Source organism: Mastigoproctus giganteus, chromosome 3 (assembly GCF_048544385.1).
Source record: "Mastigoproctus giganteus isolate SK-2022 chromosome 3, ASM4854438v1, whole genome shotgun sequence".
Taxonomy (NCBI): domain Eukaryota; kingdom Metazoa; phylum Arthropoda; class Arachnida; order Uropygi; family Thelyphonidae; genus Mastigoproctus; species Mastigoproctus giganteus.
This window is the reverse complement of record NC_143577.1, coordinates 95,220,455-95,244,503: the sequence shown is the minus strand read 5'-3', so window position 1 is coordinate 95,244,503 and position 24,049 is coordinate 95,220,455. Positions and strand designations below refer to the sequence as shown.

The following is a 24,049-nucleotide window of genomic DNA, read 5'->3' as shown; positions in this document are numbered from 1 at the left end:
AGACCAATCCTTCACTACACCTGCATCTGACTACAAGTACATTATAAAGAAACTATGCCTTGAACAATGGCAACATATCTGGCAGAATCAAGGCAACAATAAGCTACTTGGCATACAAAAAGATCTAAAACCATGGAGATCTAATATACGTGAGAACCGACATGAAGAAGTCGTATTAGCCTGATTACGGATAGGCCACATGCACCTGACACATCTTTATTTGCTTTCAGCCACTGACCCACCACTGTGTACAAACTGCAACACTCAGCTGACTGCCCAACATGTACTCATTGATTGTCCCAAATACAATAGTGACTGTCAAGCTATGTTTACCTCTTTTTTTCCAGGATGAACATTCCTTTCAGTATTGCTGACCTCCTGACAGATACACCACATGTGGCCAAAATTTTCATTCCTTAAACTGATACAACTGTACAACAAAGTATGAACTTCAACAACATTTATATACATAAACTATGTATTTAACATCACCATAGTTAGGCGCATTATGGCCTTGCTGTCCTTGTGCCATAAAGCCCTTAAACAAACAACAACAGCATGATGTGGAAAAGTTATAGATAACCCCACAGATGTTGCAGATGAATGAAATGGGTACTTTGCATCGATATTTATAGAAGAAAGAGCCTTTCTGGTGAGGAGAAACTGTTCAAACTAAGCTGAAAAGCATGAAATTAATAATATTGAAATTTCAGAAGATCATTTATTACAAAAACCTTTGAGCCTACGATACTAAGGTTTCTGGAGTTGATGGCATACAATAGTTTTTATGGTAGTGGCAAGGAAGTTCATTGACTCACTGAGATTAATTATGAGGTTGCACTAGACTCAAGGAGTTATTCCTTTGGATTAGAATTGCCAATGTATCACCAATATATGAAAGTATTTGTAAGAGTGAAGTGGGTAACTACTGACTGGTCAGCATGACTGGAAAATCATGGAGATAATGATAAAGAGTGCAGTGCAGATTCATTTAGGTAAAAATGAAATTCTGAAGGAAAAGCAGCATGGTTTTGTAAACATGGTAAGTATGACCAACATCAAGCTAAGAAATGTATACATGAAGTTAAATTCAAAACCAAGAAATTTAACCAAACAATATTAAAAGTAATTTATTAATCAAATGATATTCAAATATCATTTTTCTATATAAAATGTGAATGCATAAATACCTACCAACATTTTTAAGAGGTGTTCCACAAGTGTTACATTTGAAGCACTGTTCATGCAGAGATTTATCCTTGATTCTGAGAAATACACCTCTAACAAAGTAAAACGAAATTGGTGAGAATAATATGTAATCAAAAATTCCATCATTTAAATTATAAACTCTTGCTTAAAAACTTGCATCCTTAAAGAATAGCCAGACAGTCATACACTATTCTGCAAATAAAGTTTTCATTGATAAAAACTTTCAAAAGAACCTATTAGAATTAGTATTGCCAAAATAATATAATGTATCAATCAAAAACAAATGAAGTAAAATAACACAACTAACCAAGTTCCCATTCTCTCACTTTAATTTCTTTTAAATATTTGTCCAATCCCACCCCCACTTAAATTCAGATAAATTTCTGACCTCTGCAGTAGCAGCTGGGAGTTCATTCCAAAAATTCACTGTAACTAAAAGAAAATTTTCAGATATCTAAATTCTTGATTATATAAATTTGTTTCTTTGAGAATGTCACATACTAAACTTAAACAGCCCTGGTTGTTTAGTTTACTCAACCATTTTAAAGCCTCAAACACCTCAATTCACATCACCTCACAGATATCTGGTTTCCAAACACTGCAGCTTACAGAACTCAAGTCTCTTTTGATAATAATACTCATTTGTATCGTAAACCAATCTGTACCTCTTTTCTGTACCATTCCAACAGGCCTATATCTTTACTCAAATGGCATCAGCAAGCATGTATGCAATGCTCAAGATGTAGTGTGAACACTGCTTTATACAGAATATTTCAAAACTGCACACAATAAATGTGGAGTATATTCTGCAGCTAAAAAGAAAAAAGGTTCCTATACACTTATGTCTCAAAGTTCTACTTCCAAGATAATAAACATTAATTATCAATTATAAAAGAGAAAAATAGACTAAAATGAACCTCTAAAAGGAAAATATATAAAGCAGCTGTTCAAAGTAATCTCCATTGCATTCAGTGCAATGTATCCAAGATACCCTGGCATATCATATTACTGCAGGATTAGTCTTGATGGTTTCAGCAGCTGTCAAAATGAGATTTCTAAGTTTATCTTGCATGATAATGTATTTAGAATATACCATAGAGCTTGTGTGACCCCACACAAAGTAATCTATCACCAGACCACACAAAGCGAGGTCTGGTGATTGTGGTAGCCATTGTACAGGACCATTCCAACCAGCCCATTGAGTATTGTCCTCTGTATTTAAAAAATCAGAAACCATATGGGTAAAACGGGCTGGTGCACCAACATGCATAAACCCCATCCTTTGATGATTTTCAAGGGGCACATCTTCCAGTAGTTCCCACGAACTGTTCCACAGAACATGTAGTTATGCCATTCCTGAAAGCCTTGTTGGTAAAAATAAAGACCAATAAGACTTCCCCCAAGAACAACACACCAAATATTAAACAGAGAGGTACATTTATAATGAGTATTGATAATCATATGTAAGTTTTCTTTAACCCAGATAGGTCTGAGAATTGAGAAGTATATTTCTTTTAAAACATGATTCATCTGTTACCAACATACCTGAGAAATTTAAGATGACATATACATTGCAAAATGAGCCGAACAACTGACAAACATTTCTGTGTTTATTCATATGTTATGGAAACACTTCTTGTATAGGTGTACTGTGAAATGGATATAACTGCTGTTCTTGTAATGCCCTCCGTACGCCCCTCGATGTGGGCACCTGTAGGTGGTGAGGGGACCTCCCAGTGATGCTGCTGGTCCTCCAGATTAGCATCACTGGGATCCAATGCCCACAGCTTAGGTTCCAGGCTAGCATAAATGGAATCTGGCGTGTATGCTGTGCGCTGCGGCCTGTGGAAATTTGGAAAGGGGGATCTTGGTGGTTGAGGGTGCCCAGTTTCAATACACCACTTTGGCCCCTGCTTCGAGGGTGGTCCTGAATGGCCCGGCTAGGATCAATCGGCTAGTGGGTTTGCCTGCAAGGGTCAACCGTGCTAATGCTATGCCCCTACCCTCATGGTCTGAGGGACAGGATTCAGGCTGGGGATGCTGTGGGTAGCTAGCCCTGGCATCCCACTCCCAAGTGCATTTATTGCTTGCCGGGTAGTGGGTGTCCCTTTGGGCTCCATGGTGGGTGGGGCGTCTGGGTACTGAACAAGGCTCCATTCTGGGGACCTTTGTTTCTTTGAAACAAAGGTCCCCAGAAACAAAGGTCCCCATTTAAACAAAAAATGACAGGCAGTCTGAGCAGCTACTGCAAGCATCATCAATCAGAGGAATACTGATAACCGTGACACCACATAGAACACTTAATTAATCGAAAGGTGTCATTTCAGAGTGAGACATTCTCAAGGTTACTGATGAGGAAATCTGCTCTGAACTAAAACCACAGGGGGGGGGTAATTTCCATTACAAGAATTAATGTGTGTAGGGATGGGAAACTTGTTCCTACTAGATGCATAATCCAGACTTTTAACTCACTGTCGCCTGAAGAGATTAAAGCTGGCTACATCAACAGTCCAGTGCATCCATATATTTCTAATCCTTCACGATGTTTTTGGTGCCAGAAATATGGACATTCTCAAATGGCCTGCTGTGGAGTCCTTGTGCGCTCTATGTGGTGCAAGGTACCACGAAACAACATGTTCAGCCACAAACCCACTGCATTAACTGCCAGGGAGAACATCCAACCTACTCACAAGCATGCCAGAGGTGGAAAAAAGAAAAATAAATTCAATGGCTGGAGGCAGAGCTGAACATAATCATACACTGGTCAACACCAAAAATCTTTCTGGCTTGAAAATAGTCAATTCTTCTTAATTTCAGCATGAGAAAAACGAATATAACATTTAAAACTCTTAATTAGTTTCTCGGTTTCATGATGTAGCCCTCTTATGATTTACGGGAATATTCGTGAATACCAGAGAATTTTGAAGTCTAGAGAATAGATAGGTTGGTAACACTGAAACAGGAACCGATATGCCATGTTTTTTTTTTGTATTTGTTTTTTTTATTATTATTTCTGTGTATCATTTACCTTGCAAGTGATGTTCTTTTTTTTTTTTCAGGTTTATGGACAAAAAAAACAAAAACCATAAATGCTACAGTTAAGTACACACTAACTTGTTTTAATTAGTATTTAAATTTATTTACACTACACATCATTGCATCCCCTCCTGGTGTGTGAGAAAAAGAAAAAGATGAATGAGTTGAGTGGAAAAAAAAAAAAAAAAAAAAATGCAAGTAGAGTGAGAATGCAGATTCTGAATGAAATAAATGTGTGTCTCTCCCACCTCCTCGCCTGGTGGGTTCCCCATTGCCAGCTAACATATCCCACTCCCGGAGCAGGATGGGCAGCTTGACCTTCATACCGGATTCGACACTGCTTGGACGTGACACTGACGAAGACATTCTGCGGCTTTGCTGCCAACACGCCTGAACTGGGTACTCTAACCTGGTTCCCTTTAAAACCCATCCCCAGGAAGGGGGGGAGACAGATCTGTCTCCTCTCCTCCCTGCCTACCCCCCATACTTTGCCTGGTGGGACTTGTCTCCACTGACCTCTTTGGGGATGCCTACTCTATCATCCCTATTCTTCTATCTGTTTTCCCCCCAGTCTTCAGTCTCCCCCCTCTTACTAAATCGACCAAGGTACACCCTTAACAATGCCGTTAAATTCCAATCAACGTCTAAATTACACCGGTTTTATCTAAATCTCTAAGACAACAAACACTATTAGCTTTTATCTAGCATATAGCTTCACGTCTAAATTTAATAACATCAAAATTTTGCCCGACCTATTAGGCCTTTAACACATCACTTTGGTGTTCAACCCCAACCAGCGATTTCCTAACAGCAATCCCATTATGCACTAATGTCAAATGTGTAAATTTTTTTTTTTTTTAAGGTCCTAGTCACTGAAATCCCAGGAAAACTAAGTGGCAGGACCTGCCAGAGCAATTTGTTGTGATACTGGATACACACGGCTAGCCTCCACGTGGCAGGGCATGGGCAACGTCAGGCCCTACTAGGGGCCTGGTGGCCAATAAGCCGGTCAAACAATGGGCACAACATATCACACTGCACAAACACGGCCCACACACTTTCAAGTCTCTGGCTTGACAGTGTACTGTCCTCGATAAAGCGAAACACACGCGGCGTTGGGAGAAATCCCAGATGCGTTTCACACGAACATACCTTACCTTATACCTGTCCACATGGAGACATGAGAATATGAAATTAATTCTGAAAGCAATGAAGTACAAAGACCACCAATAGCAGATCTATGGAGACCAGAGGGTGATTGCAATACTGCTGGGCATGCAGTTAGGATACACAAAGTGCTGCTGTTTCCTGTGTGAGTGGGATAGTCGAGCTAGGTCCTCACACTACAAGAGAAAAGTCTGGCGTATAAGGGAAAATCTGCGCCCCGGGAAAAAAAATGTCCAGCACAATCCACTGGTTGATCAAAGCAAAATTCTTCTGTGCCCTTTACATGTCAAACTGGGACTCATGAAAACTTTAAGGGGATGAACCAGGATGGAGAAGCTTTAAGTACCTGAGAGGACAATTTCTACTGTTGAGTGATGCTAAGGTTAAGGAAGGAATCTTTCTTGATCTGCAAATTCGTGAACTTTTAAAGGATGAAAACTTTGAGCGAGTCCTTCAGGGTAATGAGAAGCCTTTGTGTATGACTTCCTAGGGAAGCCTTCGTGCATGACTTCCTAGGAAACTAAAGAGCTGGAAACTATGTTGAGACTGAACGACCTTCTAGAAAAGTATCATCAATTAGGCTGCAACATGTCTCTGAAAATCCACTTTCGACTCTCATCTGGACTTCTTCCCTGACAACTGTGGTGATGAGCATGGTGAGCAATTCCACCAAGACATTTCAGCAATGGAAAGAAGATATCATGGTAGGTGGAATGCTTCTATGCTTGCTGACTACTGTTGGACAGTAACAAGAGATGCCCCGGTAGTGGAATACAAGTGACAAGCGAAAAGAAGGTGCTGTCATGAATAGGCCACATTTTGAGAAAGTACTTTCGGTTCCTGTGCAGTTTTCTGGTGTTCTTGTTTTTTTACGTTTTAATTAAAAACTGTGATTTATGTTGTATAAAGGAAATGTAAATAAGGGATTGTTTTAATATTACTTTTCACTCTAACTACTACCGAAATTACTAAACTCTTAGACAATAGTGAAAGTACTGCATCTCAAAAACTAGAGCTAATAAAAAATTTCTGAAGTCATATTCCTTTTTCTCGACCTAAAATTAGTAGAGTTTGCCTATTTTAAGAAAGGAAACAAATTTAAAGAATTTTTTTGTTGAACAGTGATATCAGGAGGCAAGGAAAATGGTTAAACCTATAAATATCACTGTTCAACAGTGATAGCAGTGCATAGCACATGCTTCTTGATTAGACCAGGGTTCAAGCCCGGTCACCAATTTTTTTTTGGCTGGTGCAGCATAAGCCATAGGCTTTCTTGCACCATGCGGCCGTTACTAATACTAATACAGAGGATGCGGAGAGGTCAGGGAATGACCACCACATATCCCCGGAGCAACATGGTCTTCGTTGCTAATGCTCCTAAAAACCAAATAACAAACATCGCACGTTAGCTTAAAGAGGTTAACAAAAACCTGCACAGAAAGATTACTCAGTTGCCACTCCCATATCGGTACCTCCTAATGCCCTACCAGTAACAAATGCAATAGCCAGAGAAAAGATCAAGAAAATTGAAGTACCCCCACTTTCAATGTTTTTGCGTGATAAAAATCAAATCTCTCTCTCTCTCTCTCTCTCTCTCTCTCTCTCTCACACACAGTTTTAGATTTCTTCCAAATTCTAATCTGCCATCAATTTAGTTAATAACAACTGACTGATATTTCAAGTGTGCTGTAGTAATATATTTGTGAAGCACAGGCAATAAACATCAAAGATTTGGTATACATGTATCAGTGACATATTTTATCAATCAATGAACACGGGGATGGATATATATATATTTTATAAAACAAAGATTGACAGGATACTTTTGCACCATACCTGATATTAATCTTGAATTTATTTCTGATTTAATAAGAAGTGAAATAAATATCAAGTATTACTTAAGGATTTTTCATCAGATGCAGGACTGCTTATGATAAACACCAAGGCAACATCAGTATATCTTATCTGTAACTTGCGGTGTTCTAGGCTGGTTTGCTTATATATGGAAGGAAATCCCTATATCTGAGACTGCTTTTAACACCAACCCACAGTGAAAAGGGTCTTAATAAGGATTCCTTCAGTCTAATCTATAAAGATCAGACTGAAGGAATACCCTATTTTGTGATGGGAATCAAATCTCAAGCTGTTTCCACCATAGGTAACAAATAATAAACTCACCGGTGATGTCACAGAGGACCAATGGTATTAACAAAAACTGAAGTAGAGAAAGAATCTCTCTCTCATACAAGTTTCACAACCAACAGAGACAGGTTATAGATACATTACTTTAAAAAAACAGTCATAGAAACAAACGCTTACTCTTCTAGAGTTTCCATAACTCTGGTGAACCTATACTTATATGATATTTTAGAAATTGTATCTCCTAAGGCAGTGTGTAGAACAAACATCTAAGATATATGAATAAATTTTGCTGAAAAAATTTAAGTTAATTATATCAATGTAGTAAAAGAAACAGCACACTTACACAATAAGCTGACCACACTCAGCACATAAACCTTGAGCAACAGGCTCAGGAGGCTTTTCAGGTGGTGGTGTTCTTACAGATGGAGCTTCCACGTGATGCAGAGTTGTATTATCTATAAATTCAGTGTAAATTACAATTAGAAAATTATAACTTAAAAATATATTTTTTGAATAACATTTTATTATATATTATTAAAAATATATAGAATTGTATAACAGAATCTTCCTAGAAAACCAATTTTCAGACAGTTGGCATCATGCAATAATTCTAGAATTATTTGGGAAAGCTATCCCAAAACTGGGAAAAGATCTGTCTGACCCATGCAATAGCTCTAACAAGTTGCCTAGGAAAAGTTATGGAAAAAATTATCAGCACTTGTCTAACATAGTTTTTCAACAGTAATAATCTTCTTGAAACAGCACAGCATAGTTTCTGAAAAAATTGCTCAACACTAGACTTATTTATCAAATTAGAAAACAGTGTACAGAATGCATTTATCCTTTATTAGTTAAAGAATGTCATACAATGATCTGTTTCGATATTGAAAAGGCTTAAGATATAGTATGGCATTATGGAATTCTTCAAAACCTATATCACCTTGGATTACGTGGACATCTTCTTAAATATATCCAAAATTTCTTAAGATATACAACATTTCAAGTTACATTGCAGAATGTTCTTTCAAAAGTTTTTGCCCAAGAAGAGGGCATGCCTCAGGGGTCTGTGCTTACCACTACCCTTTTTGCTATCAAAATAAACTTCATAATTGAACATATATACCTAAAACCCGTTGCTGCCGATTTATATGTTAACAATTTCAGTATTTCCTATCACTCTCAGAATATGAGAAATATAGAATGGCAACTGCAAGGAACAATAAACAAAATAAGCAAATGGGCACAAACAAATGGCTTCCAGATTTCAACAAAAAAAAACTGCATGTATGCACTTCTTTAGAAAACGAAACCCTGATCCCGAACTTAAACTGGATGGACATATGATCCCAGTACTACCAAGCATAAGATTCTTAGGGCTTCTCTTGAATAAGAAACTAACATTCCTTGAACATATTAAACTGAGACATTCATGCCTGAAAAAATTAAACATAATCAAAGTCCATTCCGTAACAACTTGGGATGCAGATCGATGTACACTTCTTAACTTTATTGAGCACAATAGTACATTCCAAGCTAGATTATAGAACACCTGTTTACAATTCCACAAAACCAAGTGCACTGAGATGGTTAGACTCCAAACACCACAGTGAGCTATATCAAGCTCACTGTGGTGTTTGTGAAAAGTGTGGAAAGTGAAGTGTGGAAAGCTGCAAGTTTTCCACACTTCACTTTCCACTTCAGTGTGATAGCTACTATGACTGCGCAGGCTCTGAGTGCCAAGCGATCTTCTGTGCTATTTGTACTGCGATTCCTAGAGCAATTTTCTAAAGCGACTGAGTTTTTCCTTGTTTTATTTCATTTCATAAGTCTTTCTGTTGATTAGCTCTACTTTTTAAAAGTAGAAAAATAGAACCAGGAAAAGGAAAGTATCTTTTTCTTTACTCTTATTAGTTACTAATCGTACTAACTTCTAAGCGGCACTGCTCCTGCCTTCCCATGGTAGGGCCGGTCACCTGGGTGGAAAAGCAAATCCCACAGGGCGAAAAGGAGCCAACACGGATACAGAAAATTATCCAGCATTAGAGCCTCCGAGCTCAAATGCCACAGATTAGTATAACTCTGATAAATGTAATACGCATCATAAGAGCCTAAAAAAAAAAAAAAGACAATTACCAACAGGAGTATCCAACTTTCCTTATAATTCATTCCTTAAGTAGTCAAACAGTGAGCAAACTCTCTCCATTTATGATACAGAGATTTCTAGAAACTGCTGCTGGATCTCCTAAAATGGTGAAGAGATTACAATCAGGGAATTTACTTGTCGAAACAACACAGTCCAGAATTGTTGTTAAAAGTTACAACTTTCTGGGGAATTCCTGTTAATCTCTCCCACACAACCCTAAATAGTTCTAAAGGTGTTATCTCTGAGTGGGAGCTGTTGAATTTAATGGAAGAGGAGCTTGTGAAAGAACTGCAAAATCAAAAGGTCATTCAAGATAAAAGAATTGACTTGTAGGAATGGCAATCTCATTCCAACATGCAGCATAATGCTCACTTTTAATACTCCAAACTTGCCAAATACTATTAAAGCTGGTTATCTAAATTCTCATATCCGCCCCTATATTCCAAATCCAATATGCTGTTATAAGTGTCAAAAATTCGGATACTCTCAGACAACATGTCGAGAAAACAATGTATACCCAAAATGTGGTTCCCCAGAACACATTCAAACAGATTGTACTGCAGCATCTCCAGTTTGGCCAAATTGCAAGGGGGATCATCCTGCATATTCAAAAAACTTTGATTTATGAAAGCTTGGAAAAACAATACAGAAATAAAGTCAAACATAAGGTGACTTATCAAGAAGCCAGACGACATATAGTGAAAGATAATCCAGCACGTACATATGCTAATGTTATAAAGAAATGTCACTCTGTTGCAACTCAAACCAATGACTCAATTCCACCTTATAAATCGCTTGCTGAATGGGTTAGAGCTATGCTTTCAGTTCCTCAGCCATTTGTGAAGCAAAACAATAAAGATCAAACATGTAATACTCCCAATTTCCATTCCTATTTCCAGTGGCATCAAGTCCCAAAGTGAGACCAGGATGGAAAAGGCTGAATCTTCTGCTAAGAACCAAACTAATACTGCAGTAATGGACATAAATGACACAACACAAGAAGAACCTACATTAGAAATTTACATTGAAGAAGATATGGACACTGGGCATCCTAACTTTCCAAAAAAAGATTGCCATAAGGCTATTGCTGCTAAAAAGCATACAGATCACCCTACCACTAAGACTAAATAATGTAGTGCATTTTACAGTGGAATTGTCTAGGACTACGTACAAATACAGATGAGCTCTATGGCCCAATACGAGATCTTAATCCTGCAGGTATCTGCTTACAGGAAACTTGAACTCCACAAGTGACACCCTATATAAAAAAATATACTTTGTACAGACGTGACAGGAATGTAGCAACTGCAGTGCATAGAGGTGTAGCAGTTTTAGTATCTGTTAATGCTCCATCTAGGCAAATCTTCTTGCAAACTAATTTAGAAGTTGTTACTGTATGCATAGAACTTGGAATAATTTTATTACTTGTTTCTATTTATCTTCCGCCTAATCAAACATTTATACTCAGAGAATTTGATGATCTCCTTGCCCAGATGCCACCTCCTATTTGTTTGATGGGTGACATTAACGGACATCACCCTTTGTGGGGAAATCTACATATGAATAAAAGAGGGCAGCTAATAGAAAACATTACTGGACACACAGGCGTCTCTGTAGCCAGGTCGGCAGGAGCAGCCCACGTGTAGCACACGCTTCTTGATTAGACTGAGGTTCGAGCCCTGACCACCAAATACGGAGGATGTGGAAAGGTCAGCGAATGACCACCACATATCCCTGGAACAATATGGCCTTAGTTGCTAATGCTCCTAAAAAAAAAAACAAATAAAAAACAATAACTAGATGCACACAATCTAACTCTGCTGTACACAGGTGCACATACTCATGTGCATTTTCCCACAGGAAATACTTCTGCCATAGATCTATCTATCTGCTCCCCTGCTCTGTACCCAAGTACACATTGGGCAGTATTGGAAAATCCACATAATAGTGATCATCTCCCAATTACTTGCAATTTTCAAACTATCTCCAATTATCTGGAAATTTGTAGAAGGTGGAAATTCTCAAAGGCAAACTGGATAACATTTTCCTTAAGTACCACTTTAGATAAACACTACATACAGAATCAATCAATAGATGAAGCTACTGACGATATCACAAAACAAATACTGTTTTGAGCTGATAAAGCTATTCCTCAGTCATCTACTTGTCCACGCAAGTGCAAAAACTGCTGGTGGAATGAAGAATGTAATAGAACAAAAAAGGAAACGAATGAAGCTTGGAAAATTTCATGCAAGCATCCCACTAGTATTAACCTTATAAACTATAAGAAACTCAATGCTAAAGCAAGGCAAATAAGAAGAAAGGCCAAACAAGATTCATGGATACAGTTTGCTACCACTATCACAAAAAACACCGATACTAGATTAATTTGGAGGAAAATCCAACATCTGAATGGCAAATATCCATTGTCATCCTCTCCTATATTGATCTGTAATGGATAGGAACTGTCTTCCCCCAGAGACACAGCAAACGCTTTTTCTAAAACTTCAGCAGAACATTCATACGATGTTCCATTCCAGAAAATTAGAGGCAGCAGAAAAGTTGCAAGTTAAATTTCAACACCAGTCTCTCTCTTCCATATAATCAGCCTTTTACAATATCCGAGTTAAAGGAATCTCTTAACAGAGCACCCAAAAGTGCGGCTGGCCCAGATGGTATATTTTATATTATGTTGAAACACTTGAATGACATAGTTTTACAAACTCTACTAATATTTTTTAACTGAATTTTTCAGGAAAATGTTTATCCTCACTCTTAGAGACATTCACTTGTATTAGCCATCCCTAAACCAGGAAAAGATCTCTCTAATCTGGTTAACTATTTTCCAATTTCCTTGGGCCTGACATAGCCGAGTGGTCAGGAGCGAGAGTGCATAGTACGCATTCCTTGATTGGACCAGGGTTCAAGCCTGTGACCACTAATTACGATAAATATTTGTATTGACAATTTATTGTAAATTCTACTGACTTGGTTGTAGTGCCGGAGTATAAACAGAAAATTTATTTTAACTAGTTGTTTAGGAAAAACATTGGAAAAATTGGTTCTCAAATGCCTCACCTGGATTTTAGAGTCATACAACATCCTGCATAAAAATCAGTGTGGCTTTTGATATGATGACTAAAGCAGAATCAAACATCAGAAATGCTTTTGTCAGAAATGACCACCTAGTTATGGTCAGTTTGGATTTAGAAAAGGCTTTTGATACAACATGGCATTTTGGTATTCTATGGGATCTTCACACCTTTGGACTACGAGACAGGCTTCCCTTGTTTATTCAAAGCTTTCTCTAGGGCAGAACCTTTCAGGCTCGTTATCAAAATGTTCTTTCTAAAATCCATATACAAGAGGAAGGCATTCCTCAGGGATCTATTTTGAGTCCTACTCTATTTTTAATTAAAATAAACAACGCCATCCATGATATTCCAAGCACAGTTGAATTATATTACTATGCAGATGACCTCATGATCTCGTGCCAAGGGAAAAATATGAATTCTATCAAGAGATCTCAATTCAGATCTCAATTAACAAAATAGAGCCATGGATGTCTCGCAATGGCTACTGCTTATCAGCACAAAAATCAAACTGTATTCATTTCTATAAAAAGTATAAGATCCACTCTGAGCCTGAATTACAACTTAATTTTACCGTACCTCTTTCCAATAGTATCAGATTTCTTGGTCTAATCCTGGACAATAAATTGAATTTCATACAGCATATCTGAGAACCATTTGCTTAAAAAAATTAAATATCCTCAGAGTACTATCGTCATCAGCATGGGGTGCTGACCAATACACTGTTTTAATTATACAGGGTTTTAATTAGATTTCGCTTGGATTGCGGAGCTCCAATCGACGACTTGGCGAGGAAGAGTGCACTACTTCAGCTAGACACTATCCATCACAGTGCTCTAAGGATTGCTTTAGGAGCATTCAGAACATCCCCTGTACATAGTCTATATATAGAGGCACACGAACCTCCACTCCATTTTTGGAGGAAAATGTTGCTACTCAACTATGCAGCAAAAATACGGAGTCTTCCCTTTCATCCTTGAGAGGGCGCTGAATCTCTTTAAAAGTTACAGCTATCAGTTACAGGCTCTGCAAAAACGATAAGTGTTTACCTGTTATTTACATGATTGTTATTTTATATTGTACTTAATACGTAGTCATATAGTTATAGTTACGCTGGTTATTTTTTATTTTTAATTTAGATAAAGAGTTTTTGTGGATTTTACTTACGATAGGTAAAACCGTTATTTCGTTCCATTTTTGTAGCCATTGTTTTTGGATATAGTGGTAGGGAATTCAAATTTTTTTAATTGAGGTAGCTAGGTAGCTCTAACGCATAATTATATAGTAATACGCTTCACTGTTTCTATTTAATAGTTTCTATTCAAATACTATTGATATTTAATTTATTGATTTTATTAATTTAAACTACCATGCCCCAAACTAGAGCAGCAAAGCAACGGGCACAAAGTGGCAGGAGTGCTGTGACTCGGGGGAGAACTGAGGGGGGCAGTTCTCCAACGCATCACAGCCTAAAGAAATGTGCAACTTGTGAAATGTTTGCCGAACTCTCTGGAACGGAACATGATATTGCCATGGGGGATGTCTTTGTGTGTGCGCGATGCAAGGAGTGTATCGAAATCAGGCAACAACTCAGCGTTCTTATGGGCTTATATGAGAGCTTGAAGGACAGGGTGGATGCCCTCGAAGGAACTAAATTGAGGGGCCCATCAGGCTCTCAGCTGCCCACATCAACGCCAGAGCTTGCACTTGGTCATCGCGCAACACAGCGGCAACCCCTAAGGCAGAATGCGCTGGTCCCACAGGAACTAGTTGTTGTTGGTGACTCTATTGTCAGGGAAACGGGGAACATCCTTTGTAAAAAGGATAGGTGGAACAGGACCAGGGTATGTCTGCCAGGGGCAAAGGTTGATGACGTTGTAGAGCGGATATCATCTTTCAAGGGCACAAAAGGTGATATAGTTGTACACGTTGGCACTAATGATATTAAGAGTAGGAGACCGGCAGAATTACTCAACAAGTACAGGTCACTGTTGAAAAAAAGCCGTGAAATAGGGTTGAATTTGAAAGTGTCTGCAATTCTGCCCAGACACGATAGGAGGGAGTACATGATGAGAGCCTTGTCGATCAATTTGGCCCTGGAAGGATTGTGCAAGGCTCAAGGGGTAGAATTTTTTTCAGCCTGGACTGTACTTGTTAACAGGAGAGATTGCTTCTACAGGGATGGGATACACTTAAATAGAAAGGGTGCAAGAATATTTGCTGATGCTATCGAGGCAGTGTTAGGTGGATCGGAAAACTGCTAGTTTGGGGGGATACAAAGACTAATAGTTTAACAGTAACCGCAGGCAGAGGTGAAGGTGATTCTTGCACAACTTCTATTAGAATAAGAAGCGACCTGGAGCGAGGGGTGTTGGGGGTTTCAGGGACGGATGGCAGTCATCATGGAATAGTTGGGTATATGGGATGTGTTAGGGTAACAAGGAATAGGCATAGGAGCATGTATGCTTGCATGTATACCAATGCTAGAAGTATAGTAATAAATTTGATGAATTTGAAGTGTTGGTCAACACATCAAAGGCGGATATTGTTGGGATAGCAGAGACGTGGTGTCACAAAGATATAAGGAATGCAGAACTGGAATTTGGGGAGTACAATGTGTACAGAAAGGATAGACAGGACAGAAAGGGAGGGGGTGTTATGCTGTTAATTAAGAAAAACATAAAATCAAAGGAAGTGCACCCAGTTAATATAGATGAACAGTGCTCTGTTGAGTCAGTTTGGTGCGAGATAAGCACTGCGAAAGGAAAAATAAGGGTAGGAGTGTGTTATAAGCCTAATGACTTGAATGAGTACAATGAACAATTGTACAGAGAAATAGAGTGGGCCAGTAAATCTGAATGTCTTATAATGGGGGATTTTAACTTCCCAGATATTGACTGGAACTTGTGGGTTGGTCACTCACACACCAGTCAGACTTTTGTGGATTTATTGGATGATTGTTTTCTGCAGCAGCATGTTCGAGAGGCAACCAGAGAAAGTAATACTCTTGATCTGGTTATCAGCAGTGATCATTCGTGTATTAAGAATTTGCAGATAAAGGAACCACTAGGTGGCAGTGATCACAGTGTGCTGAAGTGGGATTTACTCAAAGAGGTAACTACCGTCAGGGGTAAAGGAAAGGGTTTTTGCTTCCGTAAAGGGGAGTACAGTGGTCTCAGACAGTTTTTAAATTCTGTACAGTGGGATCAACTGACGATGTTACCAACAGTAAATTCTAAGTGGGAAGCATTCAAGGAATTAATCGTGGAAGCTACTAGACTTTATATACCGATTAAGAAATATCGTTCAAGGTTTAGGCCTAAATGGTTATCAAATGAACTAATGAGACTCGTGACAGAGAAGAAAAATGCATGGGATGCATATAAATTATCAGGTGACGCAGAAGCCTGTGGCAGATATAAGCTAGTCTGTAATCAGGTCACAAAGGAGGTTCGGCAGGCGAAGGCGGATTACGAGAAATCTTTGGCAAAGGATGCTAAGAAAAACAGCAAGGATTTCTTTACTTATATAAACTCTAAAAGGAAGGGGATGAATATGATTGGTCCACTTGACATCGATGGTTCGACTGTTGATGATCCTGCTCAGATAGCAAACAAACTGAATGAGTATTTTGCATCTACATTCACACGTGAGGAATTATTACAGTTTGAAAATGGAAGAAGGTTATCAAATTGTAGCAGTGTGCTTAATGATTTTGTAATAACTGAGAGCAAAGTGGAGGAGAAATTGTTGAAGTTAAACATAAGAAAGGCACCTGGGGTGGATGGGATCTATCCAGTTATTTTAAAGGAGGCGGCAAAGCAACTAAGCAAACCCTTAGCCATAATTATGAGAGCATCCTTGGACTCAGGGGAGGTTCCCACGGACTGGAGATGTGCAAATGTGTCCCCAATTCACAAAGGTGGATCGAAGGGTGACACGAGTAATTACAGACCAGTTAGTTTAACTTCTGTTCCGGGTAAAATAATGGAGTCACTGGTTAAAGATGCATTGCAGGATCATCTAGACAAGACTGCAGCAATAATTCAAACACAGCATGGGTTTGTTAAGGGAAAGTCTTGTCTGACAAATTTGATTGGTTATTATGATGTGGTCACAAAGGAACTGGATGCGAAAAATAATTTTGATATCATATACTTGGATTTCAGGAAAGCTTTTGACACTGTTGCGCATGGAAGACTACTGTACAAATTGGAGCAGAATGGTATTAAGGGTAAGTTGCTACAATGGATAAAAGGATGGTTAAGTGGGAGAAGACAGAGGGTGGTAATCAATGGGTGCTGCTCTTCATGGACTAATGTTATTAGTGGAGTCCCACAGGGTTCGGTGTTGGGTCCACTGTTGTTTTGTGTATTTATCAATGATATTGATGAAGGTATATCAGGCTTAATGTCGAAGTTTGCAGATGACACAAAGGTTGGCAGGGTTGTTAATGACAGTAATGGCAGTGTGCTACTGCAACAGGATCTAGATAATTTGGGCAGATGGGCTAAGAAGTGGCAACTGAAGTTCAACCTTGACAAATGCAAAGTACTGCATATGGGTAGAAGTAACCCCAGAGAAACGTACCAACTGTGTGGTACTACACTTAAGGTGGTAGAAAATGAAAAAGACCTGGGAGTAATTGTGCAGTCAGATATGAAGTTTTCTGAGCAATGCAGACAGGCTGCTAGGGCAGGTCATGGGGTTTTGTCAATGATATATAGGAATTTTGCTAGCAGGGAAAAGGAGGTGATTGTCCCTCTGTATAAGGCAATGGTCAGGCCACGCCTTGAGTACTGCGTACAGGTCTGGAGGCCTCATTTTAGGAAGGATGTAGATTTGCTTGAGCGTGTACAGAGAAGAGCAACACGATTGGTGAGGGGAATGAAAGGATTCTCTTACCAAGAGAGGCTTAAGTTCTGCAAATTGCAGTGGCTGGAGACTAGGCACCTGCGCGGTGATCTGATTGAGGTCTATAAGGCCTTGAATGGGTTGAGCACGCTGAATTCTGATGGGATCCTTCCACTTGTTCAGATTACGAACCTACGGGGACATAAGTTCAAATTAAGAAAGGACAGATGTAGAATAGATGTGCGGAAATTTGCCTTTAGCCAGCGGGTGGTTAATTGCTGGAACAAACTTCCATCTGTCGTTGTGGAAGTTGATAGGTTAAATAAATTTAAGGAGGAACTGGACAGGCATTTGGAGGGAATGGTGTGATGATTTTTTTTTTTTTTTTTTTGGCTGATGCTGCATAAGCTCCTACACTTGCTTTCTTGCATCATGTGCCACTACTACTACTACTACTACTACTATCCTACCTGGCCATACTCGTTTGAGCCCCAGTGGACCACCTTTTATGACAACAAACCTAACGAAAACAAGCCAATTGGAATAAGGCTACTACAGTTAATAGAATGCTGGAACTAACATATAGATAATGTCTTTCAGGAGACAAACACTTACGAACCTCCATGGTCTAGTTATATACCGGTCTGTGATCTCTCTCTCTCTCTCACACACACACAATGGGGGAAAAAAACAGGCAGCAGATCCCACCATCAGACAACTCCATGCTGCTCATGTAGCTAAAAATTCTCAGTATTTTCATATATGCACTAATGGCTCAAAAACAAATACAACAGTAAGTGCAGATGCAGTTTCTATTGTCTTTTCTAGTTCTGTGTCTCTTCTGAAGGAATGCAGTGTCTATACTGCCGAACTTTTTGCTGTAAAGATAGCTCTAGATCACGTAACTGATCTGTCCTGTAAGCAAACAATGATCTATTCTAACTGTTTGAGTGCAATAACAGCATTAAAAAATTCATCCAACCCAATCCACCTGATCTTGAAGCAAATCAGATTACAGATTTGTGTTACATGCTGCCAACCAATCAGTCACTTTCTGTTGGATACCAGGTCATGTAAGCATCAAAGGAAATGCATATGCAGATTAAGCCGCTAAACATCCAACCACTGTGTGCTCTCCTAACTACCAAGTACTGTATATAGATTACAAATCAATCATAAAAAACGTCTGTGAAGAACAGTGGTTGCAGATCTGGCAGGCTCAGGGCAGTAATAAGCTGCTGCAATTTAAACAAGAACCTCAATTTTGTGCATCAAGCATGAGATCAAATAGGCAAGAGGATGTGATCCTGGCTAGGACGTGTATTAGGCACATGCATCTAACCCATATTTATCCGTTCATGGGGGAAGATCTGCCTATTTGTACATTTTGTCAGACTGCACTTATGGTGAAGCATATCCTACTAAATTGTAACCATTACATTAATGTTCTAATCACAATTTTAACATTGCTTTCACATCTGCAAGAACCTTTAACATTATCTAATCTGATTGGAGACTGCAAATATAGCTGAGTTTTTTGCATTCTTGAAGCAGACACAATTATCAAACAGATTTTAACATTTCAACTGCAGTGGTAAATAGAATCAGGCACAATATGGCCTTAGCAGCCCTTGTGCCATTAAACAACAAACCAACAACGACTGCACAGACCAGTCAATCATGGAGTATAGTTCAACCCATATATGGCCTGTATTTTCAATCCTGGGAAAACAACTCTATGGAGAACAAATTACTAGCAGCTACATGCAGCACACAAAGTCCAATATGCACATCACACTTTCTTATATACTGATGGGTCAAAAACAGACTTGTGTAGGAGCTGCAGTTCATTTTGAAGATAACACCATCATCCAACAACTCCCAAAAGAATGCAGTAGTTTTACTGCCGAATTACAAGCCATTTTGATGGCCATAAAGCAAATTAAACATAAGAAGATAGCAAACAGCATAATTTTCTGACTCATTTAGCTCTGTTATTGCTTTGCAGAATGCTAATATTCCAACAGGTCCAATATTCAGTATCACTGCTATAGAAAGAAATCACAATATCAGATTCTGATGGATCTCAGGCCACTGCGTGGCCTGAGATCCATCAGAATAACTGGAAACAAAAATGCAGACAATACATCAGTAATAACTGGAAACAAAAATGCAGACAAAGCAGCAAGAGAAGCTACCACCTCTGATTATGCCTTTTGCTCAATACCATATTCAGATTACAAGTCCTTAATCCACCAAAGCAGTAAAAACAATGGCAAAAACACTGGCAAGATTAGACTACAAACATGAAGAAGGGACCCTTGCTCGACTGCGAATCGGCATAAACATATGACTCACCTCCAAGTAAAAAAGTTAAGGACCCTCCTCAATGCCAAAACTTTCAAGTTCCACTAACTGCATCACTTCATGGTGAACTGTCCCAGATTTAGCAGAGAATGTCTAAGAGCATTTCAAACAATAATGAATGTGCTAAACAACCTAATGCTTAAAACAATTTTAGATGACCAAACAAATATTACTGACATTTTCTTTTTCCTTAATTTAACTGGATACTTCCAAAACATAAAATTAATAGCATACCATTTATGGAGAAGCTACATGATTATAAAGAAAAGTGAAAAATGTTGAAATATGAAATTCACTTAACCTACGCTAGGCTAACCAAATTGGTACAAGAGCAGCTTAACCTAAGCTGTTCTTGTGCAAATAGCTCTCAAACAACAATAACAACATACGATCTGAATAAGAAATGACAGATTTCTTATGGACTGGTTTATTTGAGAATGCAGAATCAGGAAACTTGGATATTCTATTTGAGGAGCATATTAGGTTAGTTGAGTCATTATTGGCTTGATGCAAATCCATAGGATTTGGATTTGCAGTCTTAATCGATGGAAAATTGTCACAATTCGTGTTTTGCTTCTTTTGCCTGGAGTAAAAGGAGCAAAACTTTACCAGCCAGGTTTTAGGCCCTGCCATGAGGAGGCAGAAGCAGTTCCACAAGGTGACCAAGGAGTGAATTAAGTTGTTACTACTGTTAGAAAAAGAAACAAAGGATTTCCTTTCTGAGCCTTTGCCTACTTCATGTAGTTGAAAGAGATGAGACCCTAATTTATAAATAAAAAAAAATGATAGTTGAAATAAAATATAACCTATTCACTTAAAGGCTCTTTGGGGATAATGCTTTGAGGAACACACAGAAATTGCTTGGCACCTGGGGCCATTCAAATTGGTGGACTTCCAGGTTTTTTCAGCAGCAGAAATTAACCAGCTGCATAATTGAGTGTCTTCCTACTGTTTCAGAATTTGTTTATGCAATCTGGATCTTGAACAACAGTATGGTCCTTAAAAAAAAAAAAAACTTTACATATACTCAAATTCTTGCACAGGGAAAAATAATCAAAGGTTCAGAAAGTTGAGGAAATCAACATAATTCATAACAAAATACAAGCTTAAACTGCTCATTATCACACTGATCCATTTCTCAGAAATCAAATCACTTTAGTTTGAAAAGAGCAAATATCCTTTTAAATTCTGTTTAGTAGTTAATAGCTGCTGCTGTCAATAAAGCAGTAAAAATAATTATGAATTGTTTAGGATATAAAAAATTTGTGTTCTTTTCCTTCTTAAGTTGATAATAGTTGTCAGTTTGCAACTGGCTTCATAGTTCAACAGTGACAGTATTTACTTCTGAGAAGTACATCAACTTTCCCCAGGCTATCTTGGTTATACACTACATGTAAAGTCCAACACAATTTTGCTTTTAATTTGAGGATTTTTTTGATTTAATCTTTGCAAAAAGTTCCTTTTTTTCCACAATACATATTTTGTAGTGCTTCTACCAGCCTTATGAGAAAATAAAATGAAGTATCAAAGGATACAAAAAAAATCTGGGCAAAAAATATAGGAAAATAACATGGCTAAAATATAGGAAATACAACGCATAATTAACATAGGCCAAAGAATGTTCTAATAAGGGGGGGGGAGCACCAGAGCCGGCCCGAACAAAAGCGGGGCCCAGTGCAAAGTTGACTTGCGGGGCCTTGATACAAATTTCGTACAACAAAATAATTTATTGCATTTTGATATTTATTACATTGCACAAATTGGTTTAGTAAGGATTACATGAAAATGATAAATAATTAAATTATTTTAATAAAATTAACATTTCAATCACAAAAAAATCTTTAATAAATCAAATAAGAAAAATAATTGCTTTATATACTTATAGAATACAATTTGGTATGCGACTTAATCGAATAAGGTCACAATACGTGATTTTTGTTTCATTTTCTTACATGTTTTATAGCAAATTTGTTGATAATACTGTATCATCATAATTTAGTTTTTTGGCTATTTCGGATTTGATAGATAAAATGGCTAATGAGGTAAATCGTTCTTGACTAATGCTAGATCTCAAGTAATTTTTTATTATTTTCAATCTTGAGAAAGATCTTTCTGCAGATGCGACAGTAATTGGTAAGGTTAATATAATTTTCAGAACAGTAACAAAATTTGGATACAATTCAAATAAATTATTTGTCAGTAAATATTGTAATCCTGGAAGGCAAAACTCGACAACAAATTTTGATTTCATTAAATAAATCAATGCAATCAATATCGTCTTGCAAGGTCGCATTTAAGAAGATCGTTTTCAGTCAGTTTTTGAATATTATTCGAATTATATAAAAAAACCATATGATGTCTCATGTTCGTGATAAATTTCGAATCTTTTCTTAAAAGAAATAATCGCACTATCGATTACGACTAGAAAATATTGAATTCTGAAATATTCTTCGCCTGATGAAATAGGCTGATCAGTTCCTTCATAACAAAATTGCTTTGTTTTTCGTCCAGTTCTTTGATTCTTAAATTCAGATGTCACTTGTAATTCTTCAGCCATTTCCTTTGCAGTTATTAAAGAAGATTTGAATCCCGATCCACGATACTGTTCAAAAAAAAAAAATTTAAAAGGCCTTTTAAATGTGAATTTGCAGTACCGATATCTATATTTGAATTTTGAAATATCTTGCTCACAATATTTACTTCATTAAGTATGTCATACCAAATGACCAAACTTAATAAAAAATTCAAATGAAGTAAGTTTATTTTCAATTGATTGGATTTCGTTTTCATGTCACTGGTATGTTCATAAAGGTATTTCAAAGCTAGGGAAAAATTGTGGTACTTGGTATCTCACAGATTTCACACTTTCGAGGTGACATTCCCACCTCGTTTCTGACAGTGGTTTTGGAATAAGATGTTTGACATGCTCTTTTAATATATCCCAGCGTATCACAGAACTTGCAAAAATATTATATATGCTTTGTAAAGTCCCAAAAAATGAATTTGTAAGAGAAGATGATTTTGAAATGTCTCCAAGAACTACATTCAAATGACTAATGCAGGGCATATACTGTGCTTTGGAATTCTTTTGCAGGATAAGTGCTTGCACGCCTTTATATAAACCTCTCATATGAGCTCCGTTATCATACCCCTGTCCTCAACAGTTCCCTAAATCTCATTCCTCCTTTTCTAATATGCTTTCAATTTTGGCTGATAACCCTTTTCCTGTCGAGTCTTTTACTGTTTCAAAATAAATAAATCGTTCTTGTATACTCACATCATTTTCAGGATTATCTACATTAACATATCTTAAAATAACAGATAATTGTTCTTGATGGCTTACGTCTGGAGTGCAATCTAATAAAATTGTGAAATACGTACTTAGCTTTCTTAATTGTATTTATTATTTCCTTTCTAACTTTTTTAGCCAAAGCAGAAATCAGTTCATCTTGTATTCTATGAGATAAATAGGAATGCGATGCTGATTCTACGCACCGATCCAAATGTTGTTTCACGATTGGATCAAATCTTGCAAGTAATTTTATGAGACCTAAGAAATTACCATTGTGCGGTTTATATAAAGCATCGCTACTGCCCCTGAACGCCAAATTATGCTCTGATAAATATAAAATTGCAGCCACTATTCATTCACAAACACATTTTAAATGCGGTGTTTCGTTTTTAATTATTTTTTCATGTTCTTTGCAATAGTGTTTCCAAGTTTCAAATTCTTTTCAAGTTGTAACAATTTGTGCATAGCTTGTAAATGATATTCTGATCTTTCATGACTTTGTAATCGCGAACTTAAATGTACCCAATCGTTAAGTCCAGTTAAACACAGAGAAGTAGTATTTGAAGAGAATAACTTACACGCATAACACAATGTGGCATCTTTGTACTTTGAGAAGAGTAACCACCTTAGTTCTTGATGTTCCCCATTCGTTAATTTTCTTAAGTAATAATTTTCAGAAAAACTTCTGTTATTTTTATCTTTCGGAAAATCGTAGTTTTTTTACTTGCGTCACGCCATTTTGTATGA

The 24,049-nt window shown here is 37.7% G+C and overlaps 1 protein-coding gene across 3 annotated transcripts in view; it reads right to left on the bottom strand.

Moving 5' to 3' along the window:
• LOC150088166 (uncharacterized) overlaps positions 1–24,049 on the bottom strand; it is a 323,234-nt gene that overhangs the window by 152,962 nt on the left and 146,223 nt on the right. For all 3 annotated transcript variants that reach the window (XM_090369359.1, XM_090369360.1, XM_090369361.1), the window contains exons 6-7: positions 7,898–8,009; positions 1,195–1,280 (exon numbers count right to left, since the gene is read on the bottom strand). In XM_090369359.1, coding sequence (XP_090225485.1) covers positions 1,195–1,280; positions 7,898–8,009 — 198 coding nt within the window. The remainder of the gene's footprint in view (positions 1–1,194; positions 1,281–7,897; positions 8,010–24,049) is intronic.